At 40.8% G+C, this 9,457-nt stretch overlaps 1 protein-coding gene across 1 annotated transcript in view; it reads right to left on the bottom strand.

Annotated features, from left to right (window-relative positions):
• The window catches only part of VKORC1L1 (vitamin K epoxide reductase complex subunit 1 like 1), a 28,896-nt gene extending 21,719 nt beyond the window's left edge, over positions 1–7,177 (bottom strand). The window contains exon 1 of the mRNA XM_037880307.2: positions 6,851–7,177. Within this exon, the coding sequence (XP_037736235.1) occupies positions 6,851–7,044 (194 nt within the window). The 5' untranslated portion in view covers positions 7,045–7,177. The remainder of the gene's footprint in view (positions 1–6,850) is intronic.
• Between the last annotated feature and the right edge of the window lie 2,280 nt (positions 7,178–9,457).

Raw genomic sequence — 9,457 nt, forward strand, 5'->3', positions numbered from 1 at the left:
ACAGTTAAGCCAAGGTGGTCCCCTGCCATATTTACTATTCTTTCTACACGTCGGGATGGTTTGTTCCTGTAACCTCAATAAGGATTCTTTAAAATACAGCTGGCTCTCCTGGACTCCTTCCCCCCTCATGTTTTTCTCGCAGGGGATCCTGCCCATCAGTTCCCATCAACCTAATTATGTCAGTGTACATACTACAAGCCTTGCTCCTGCTGATGCAAGTTCCCTACTACACCGACATAACTCCGCCTTCAGGAGAGGCACAGGGCTTATGTCAGTGTAGTAAGGGCAACACTGTGTCCCTGTAGATACTACCTGTTACTTACATCCACTACTTGCTGTTATTCTTCTCAGTTTCATGGCTCTATGCTGGAGCTGTGCAACTGACAAGAAAGTCGCTCAGAGGGCTGTTACCCTGGGGCAGATGAGGGGCTCCCTGCTCCGAGCCCAGCTGCACCGAGGCTCCCCGGGCTCTCGGCCATCCAAACTACCCTCTTAAACCGGTGGAAGTGCTCCTGGTGAGGACGTGCACCACCGACAGAAGAAGGGCAGAGTGGACATGACCCACTGCAGTAATTGCTGCAGTAGCTGCAAGTCGACCTAACATAGGTTGACTTAAGTTTGTATTGTAAATATGCCCCAACAATCTGAAAGCCCTGTTCAATGTGAACTACAGAAGCCAAGTTAAACCCCTTGGAAGACATTTTAGGGTCAACCCTGATGGATCTGTGTTTCCATACAACATACCTACCAAGGTAGCTTAAATACTATAGGAACGACTACAGCTGAATGTCCACACACTCCTGACCTTCAAGAAAGATTTACTACTTAAACTTTATTTTTTGCTGCACTGAGTCAACAAAATCCAACAAAAATACTAGCTTGCACTCAGTGTGGTCGAAGTCACAAAAGACAAACCAATAAGCAATCTGTATTGGTGCCTCACTACTGAAGAATGAATAATACTAATCAAAACCACCAGTAAAATTTAAAATTAACGCTGTTTGCTAAGACAGTTCCAAAGAATGGCTAGACAGGGTATTTGGCTTTCTACCCCAGATTGCCATTATGGTTGCTAACCTTACACCTCAGTCACTAATAATTGCAGTAGTCAGGGTTAAAAATATTAGAATATTCTCTTGAAACTACAGCAATATAAAAGTGCTGATGTCAGTGGACTTACCATTAAAGAGAAAGATAACTGCTATAAAATGTTCTTAACTTGGAATCAAACTTGACAGACATCAAGTTTACAGGAACTGCCCCACAACAGAACTGAATAGGAACCTGTAATATAAACAGCAGGTTAGGTGTGAAATCAAAGAAGCTTTGATCTATGTCCCATGGTTTAGATATGGTTTAGGGGTGGTTCTTGTGAACTTGACCTTGATTATATCTAAGGCCTGGTCTACTCTTAAAAGCTGTACCAGTATAAGGATTTTGAATAGGGGTGTGATTTTAAAAAAACACCACCACCAAAGTAGTTATACTGGTAAAAGTTCTAGTATGGATGTGGTCACACTGGGCTGTATATCTTTTTCCTCTTCCTGCATGGGAATAAACGATACTGGTATAACATTTTAATACCAGTATCAAATGTCCAAAATAGGGGGGTTGTACCACTTTAAATAAAAAAGTTATACTTCTATAAATATCTGGCATAGTTAGACAAGTTCTAAACACTATTTATTAATTGTATTTGACAAACTAGTAAACAGATGCCATTGTACAAAGAAAAACATTAGTGGTTACACAGCAATGCTCAGGAACTCCACATGAAACAACTGGAGAACTGCAAAGACTCATGCACAAAAACAGCAAAATTTTCTAGAGCGTGTTTATAAATTAATGACTTTTTAAATTTGACTATCCAAATGTATTTCTTGCATGAGATATACATACAGCCACCAAATGTTTTTCAGCATAGTCACCTTAGAAGGGTTGATAGCTGACATCCTTCCACACTTGGTAATACCTTAAAGATAGAGTTCCTGAAGTAGATTGTTCGAAGAGTCGCACCCAAGTCAATGTCAACTCTTAAAAGCTATTGGACTTATCTTTATTCTAGGACTTACTTGATAAACTGAATGTGCCCAACTAGATCAATATTGACTATTTCCAAACCCTCCACATTCAGCCACTTGGTGAAGGCTGCAGATATTGTTCAAGATGTAAAATTAAACCTGCCCCACTGGTCACTCACACTAGCCACCAGAAATCTGTCTCAGAGTTGCCACCAACATGTTAACGCACATTGGGTTAGGGGCTATGCATTAATAGTCATACGCTGACATGCCCCACTCCATAAGACATTTAAAGATCAACCTGGAAGATAGCCAGGAGGCAAAAACATATCTGAAGACCTAAAACAGTCCACTGCAGTATGCAAAGGACAAAGTAGAAAAAAAAAAAAAACCCCAAGCCTTTAGATGAGAGGATTTAAAATTTAAATTTAACTTTTTAAAAATAAAGTATCACAAACAACCTTGCATGTTTCATTTTGGGTTTTTTTGAAGCTACTCTGGAATAGTCTAGCTGCTATTTACAGCAGGCTATCAGTTCCTTTCATGATTGCTATTATCAGATTTCATTGTAATTAAAATTTTACCAGCTATTTACAATTATTCTTACCCATAAAAGAATTAAGTTATTAAAAACATTACTGTAATTGCCAAGTGAAGATTTTGAATGTTTCCTTAGTTCCTAACATTTTTCTCAGATGCAGTAACATGAGCTTACAATGTTCTTGCTAATTTTCGCTTTTCGCTTGTGAACTCCCTCGGGGACTCAGTTATATTTGGAAGTCTCCCAAGGCTTCCCATGTTACTGAAGTGTCAACACAAATAGACGGAGAGCATTCCATCTCCAAAAGGAAGATAAAATGGTAGAAAGAAAAGTTACTCCATAGCATGTAAGAGATATTAAAGGATAGACTTCTTGTATTCTGTAATCATATTAAAGTATAATTTGCCATCAAATACTAAATTTAACAAGTTATTTGTAACTCACAAAGTAAATTATTTCAGTTAAATATAAACATTCTACTTCCTTATTTGAGTATAAAGTGTGTTAATTATAAAATCAGGCCCTCTTTATAGTTTGCCATGTATAGCAAAATAAAATTTATATTCAAGTGTACAATAGTACATTCTTATAATTAGAGGAATATTTAAGAAAGTGGTCTTGCAATGTTGAGCAAACTGTCATTTTAGAGTGGTCTGATACCAGCTTGAAATAAACTCAATAGAAAGCTTATATTTCACATATAAAAGTGAGAAGCTAGATTTCTCTGATTAATTCTTCATGATGAATTAATTTCCAGATACATGGTTTTCCAGGCCTCTCCCCATCAATAGTAGCCTACATTAATTATTTCCCTTTTCAATCCTGAGTCAATACCTGATTCATCTTATAAGTGACTTGTGAACTGTTACAGTTTATTAATGAAAAAATATCTTCCCTGAAGACCAAAAATTATTCTGCTTTGATCTGGTCAGTTTGGGGATTAAATAAATTTACAGACAAGCTAAATTACACATTTACTTTTAATCTAAACTGAATGTTTTTATTCAATCCAACACTTGTACAAACACTTTAAGAAAAGATATTGTCCCAGGGGGATTCATCTACAAACCATCAGATCCCATTCAAATTTCAGTCACAAATCTAGCTTAAGGAAGAAAACTGTTGCACAACACTAACAAATTAAAGACTGGTCTTTCAGCTGAAGACAGACAACTAATCTATTTGCTGTTGAACTGTGAATTTAAATAGCAGATCAGAATAATAAGTTAACACTAAAATTACTAGCATACCTGAAATGCTGGAACACCATAATTTGAGCCTTCACTGTCTCTGCCAACTTTAACTGGAATTTAAGTTCCAATGAAACAGTACTATTGCTGGAGGTGTCAAACTATTTAACTGAAATACAGTGAAAGGCACGAAACAGCATAAAAAGAAAAATCTCCATTTGGCGGTGTTTTAAGAGTGACTATTCTTTCAACGAAAATGCACAGCTCCCATGCCACAGATAATCCTCTCACTTATGTATTGGAAATATTATCATTTGCTGAAAGCGCATTCTTCTCCTAATATGGTTTGAAATAAAGATAATTTGCATGCTTAATATCACCTGTTCCACAGACACCTTTTGCATGACCGCTCCACCTGTCTTGAGTTACTTCTTTGGTCCTTGCACAAATACCACATCACAGGAACCCAACACTCAGACTGTAGTAGTATATTAGGGCTTGTTTACACTGGCACTTTACAGTGCTGCAACTTTCTCACTATGGGGTGTGAAAAAACACCCTCCTGAGCGCTGCATGTTTCACTGATGTAAAGTGCCAGTGTAGACAGTGCAGCAGCGCTAGCAGCTATTCCCCTCACGGAGGTGGGTTTTTTTACAGCGCTGGGAGAGCTTTTTAACATTGCTAGTGAAGACGTGCCCTTAGTAAGTGCTCTAATTACTCAAATACTCTGAAACCTGTCAAATACTAATGAGCCATTAAAAATTCCTTAAAAAGTTAGAGCACTTTTGCATATTCAAACACTTTGTAAAAATTAATCACAAGACTGTACTTCATTATTTACTTACTTGAAACTTGAGACCTTATACATGCGCAGCATTTTAAGTACAGAAATTAAAGAAAGGGGTGTAAAACCCTATGGTCTAATCTTGAAAATGTTACTTAGGACTACTGTAGTCCCACTGACTTCTGGTCCAAAGGTTGGAAAAATTGATTATTGTGACGGTTGCCCCACTCAGCCAAAACACACAGACTTTTGATTTTTTGTTACAGCTTCGGTAACAATTATATTGTTAATGATGTTTGAATAGTTTAACATAAGTGGCCTAATAACAGTTTAATGTAATTGCTCAAGTTGTTTGACCGTCTTAATCTGAAGAGAGAAGACTAAGATTTTAAGTTATTTCTCAAAGAGAGAGGGCCAATTCTCAAGTCCTTTCTTGGCTGAAGATTAATCTGATGACTAGCAGAAAAGCAAAAATGAAGTCCCCACCCAGACCCAACAAAATTCCTTTCAGAGATTGGTACATAAACTTCTCAACAGAATATGTTGCAATGTTGGTTTCAATCACAATAAAATTAGTTTTAAGAGTAAGTACTACTAAATTAGAGAGCAAGTCCCATGTGCTCTTTCATTTATTACAGGATTATTTTTTCCTATGATTAAATCCTGATATGACAATATGATAATTGCCTAAAATAAGTGTTTTGACTGCTAAAATATTTGAGTTAAATAGAAAAAAAGACATTTCTGCAATTCTCACTGAATTTAAGCCTTAGGTGTTTGAATTAATAATCATGAACACGTTATCCCAAAAGCATCAACAAAAAAACACAAAACTTTTCAAAAATATAAGCAAGTTGTTTAGAGAATATATGTTTGTTCAAGGACCAAATCCCTCCAGCTCTACAACTTGTTAAACAATAGAGAGAGATTTCTAATCTACAAGTGAATGCTGTCTTTGGATAATCCTCTTGTTTCTTAGACTAAAAAATAATTCCTATTAATTTTTCTTTAAAAAAATTGTTGAAAGCTATATGCACTTAACCACATTTGTAAGTTTATTATAGTTTGAACAGTGAATGGCAAAGTTACAGCACTATTAGTGTGTAAAAAATAAGGGATACATACATTCTCCACACCATTTATGATTAAATAACCTAGCTGCTTGCCAATGGAAGTCAGACTAGTACCATATAAAATTTATATTCTATTAATCTCCTAAAATACCTGTAAAAATGGAAAGCAGCTATCCATTTAATTTTATTACTGATACTTAAATAGAGAAGCTCATCCTACAATATTAAGAAAAATCCAAATTTGGAATGGGGTCTTCAGTACTGAAGCAAATTAAGTCTTACCCTTAGCATTAAACATTAAGCATTTTTAAATGCATCGGACAGACACTCATATGCACTATGGGGTAAAACAACATTTACTGAAAAAGCACTTCGACTGTTTATGTTAAAATTAAACAACCTAAACATCCAATATCTTAAATATTTTCCTCAAACACTGATTATTTACACCATTTAATTTTGATGAACCACGTTTTACCAAAAAATGCCTGTCACCCTAATCACCGTGGATGACAAAACACAAATGGCATGTACTTAATCCTCAAACCCTCCTCGCGCCCCACAAAAGACACACAGAAGAGCAATTCCTACCTCATTCCCTCAATGCATGACACAACAGCCGCTTTCTATCAGCCCAGAATCCACCCCTCATTTATCACAAGCCCATAATGGCAAGATTACCATTTCCCCAAGGCTGTACCCAGCAGAAGCAATTGAAATGAAGATCACAATCTGGCAGAGCGAAATAATCCCACGTCTCCTTAGGGCAGAATCCTCCATCCTCGAGGAGACACTGACGACAACGCCCCTTTACAATTCGTCCCGAGCCATGAAATCTCCGAGTCCTGCAGCCCCCCGTGAGAAGCTGAGGGAGGCAGTGATGGAGCCTCCCTCTCCTCCCCCCTTTGCCCTTGGGGAAGAGGAAACGCACCCCGGTACCCGCTTCACCGGGGAGGGGAGCTTGCTGGGGGGGGGGGGGGTTTCTTCCCATTACCCCTCAGCTGGAGAAGCGCCAGACCTAGATTCTCCACGTCGCCCACCTGCCTCCTCCACCCACCGCCCAGAAACCAACCCCCCACCCCAATACCTGTCACCCCCGAGTCCACCCCTCCCTCCTGTCCCGCCCACTCCTGGCCCCCGGCGCCGGGCTTTCCCCCTCCCCGGGTGGCCCCGTCCTCTCGGCTCCCTACCCGGCCCCCGTCTCTGGCGCCTGCCGCAGCCCCCGGCGACAGCCCCCTCACCGGGAGGCGATGGCGGCGGAGCAGCGCACCCGCTCGCTGAAGTCGCACAGGGCCCGATAGTGGAGGTCCCGGCCCTTCTCCCGCTCCAGGTGGCAGGCGTAGAGAGAGAGCAGGATGCCGGCCGCGCACACCGCGTAGCGGGCCACCCGCTCCCAGCGCGGCACCGACACTCGCAGCAGGACGGGCGCCGCCATCTTCCCCCCTCCCTCCGCCTCAGCCCCCGACGCGGACCCGGCAAGGGGACAGCAGCGCACGCGCGCCGGGAGCCCATTGGCTCAGCAGCTCGGCCAACCTGGACGTGGCGTTCCGCGCCGGCGGAGGTGCGTCAGGGCGTTCCCAGACGCCACGTCCAGGAAGGGGTGTGGCGCAGGCGCGCTCAGGTCGGAAAGAGGTCACCGTGTGGCGTCGGGGCGCGAGCCGCGAGGCTGGGGGTGGCGTGTTCGAATCCCTCCGCCGTGTGGTGCGACCAGATTCCCGTGCGACAGCCACCCGTCCAGCTGACCTGGTAGTGGAGTCTTGCCTGCTTATGTCAATGGGGAGAAGGGATCCCCCTTTATCAGTGAGGGATGGGGTCCATGCTGTGGTATCAGTTGAGGTGGGGGCTGGTAGACCCTAATCCCAGATCATCTTCCCTATATTGGCTCCCCAAACAGCTTTTAGCTGTACCCATGCTAGGCTGGGCATACCCTGCTAGAGGAGCAAGGTGTTAACGTCACACTCGATTTTGTGGACCAAGGGATCTACCCCAACAGATACCCACTCAGTTACCAGTTTTGTTTTGTCTTTGTAATAAATGACAAAGTGCATTAGGACATGGTCAAAGGGCACATGAATAATATTGCATGGACACGAGGGGGAAAATTGAAAACATCAATATGGGGTATGGGCTTGTGGGGGTAGGCCTCAAGGTGCTTCTAGATTGGCTGTAGATAACTAATATTTTTCTGCCAGTAGCCATGTAGTTTCCATGACCATCCCAAACACCACTAAAATGTCAATAAACAACTCCAAACTCACTTTAAGAAATGAGGTAATAGAAACTCCATCCTGCTCCCTTTGAAATAAATGGAATTTGTGGCATTGACCTCGGCAGAACAAACTATCAATGGGTTTTAGCACATGCATCTCCTTTTGAAGTCCCCTTTATGCTTTAGTCCATTTGGAGAAGAAACAAGAAAGATATAAGGTATACCATTGTACTTAAGAACAATACTCCCATTAAGCCTTACTGTAAGATTTGAGAGGTTACGGAAGAAGGAAAAGGCGGGGAAAGGATAGTGTAGGACAATAATCTTAAATTGTGTCTAAAAATCATCAGTGATTTGTAGATTCTTTCCTGGTAATCTGCAGAACTAAACTTTTTGAGAACTAAGCAGTAGGGTGATTAAGGAGGAGAGGAGATGGATTCATGAGAATATGTTTTCTTATGAATTAACGTCCTAGAACAAGATAGTCTAGAAAATAAGGTTTTTCTGGCAGGAGCAGTTTCAATACATCTCTGGTTGTAGTTTGAGAAGCCAGCTAAAGTCTCTGAACTATAAATACAAAAGAGGTATAACAGCAGAGTCTAGAATCAGCCTTGCACTATCATAAACACCCTCCACAGCCACTATCTTCCTGCATCTTTAAAGTACAATCACAGCCCATCTATCCCCCTACTCTCTTGAGCCTTCTGGGCTTGCTGCTAGACATACTAACAGACAGTAACTCAGTACAATATGAGCCTCTGTAGAATTTCCCAAGGAACAAGAAACAATAAAGCAACACAATGGCAGCATTCATCGCACAAATGATGCCATTAGTGCCTCTTTTGTTCTATGGAACAAAAGCAATACACAGAAACACATTGTGAAATTACTGCAGCAAAGAGAAGAGATGTATTGCTCAGGACTCATAAAAATGTATTAACAATAAAAACGGCTGTCCTTGCTGTCTAGGCTCTAATTTCTACTGGTGTGGCGAAAAAAAGTCGGGTTGAGATAAAGTCAGAAGAGATAATAAAGGTGAGGTATGGGGGAACAGAAACAACCCTGTCTCTTGACTGGCAGCAGTCACATTTTTGAAGTTCAGCCCCCAAATAACACAAAGTTTCCAGTTAAGAATATTTTTATGTATAATTAATGAAGGCGCAACCAGGTAAGAACCCAGGCAGTGCCTAAGAGGTGTTTAGCACACTCAATTCTTATTAAAGTCACAGAGAGTTGAGGACACAACTCTTCACAATAGGCACTCAACAGGTACAGGACTGGGTCCTGAATTTTTACTTCAGGTGGAATACAATTTATTTTTCCTCTGTCAACTTTTGAATGATGCTTTCAGTGTCAATGGCTGATTTATAGAGGATGTGCTATTGGGAATCACTATGGGCCAAATTTAGGAGAGAGAGTTCAAAACTAGTTCCAAAATCTGAAATGATTACTATCTGGAATCCAAATTCTGTATGAAAACCTATAGAAACATGGAATATTTTTCATATAAATACAGCACAGCAAATATTTTTCAGCCTAGTTAGATTGGCAGCTGGTGTAATAATATCTTTAGAAATTATTAAAAATAGAAATTATTGCCTGGCTGACAAACAAAACCAAAAAACAGGGACGTTTAGGG

This window comes from Chelonia mydas, chromosome 17, assembly GCF_015237465.2.
Source record: "Chelonia mydas isolate rCheMyd1 chromosome 17, rCheMyd1.pri.v2, whole genome shotgun sequence".
Taxonomy (NCBI): Eukaryota; Metazoa; Chordata; order Testudines; family Cheloniidae; genus Chelonia; species Chelonia mydas.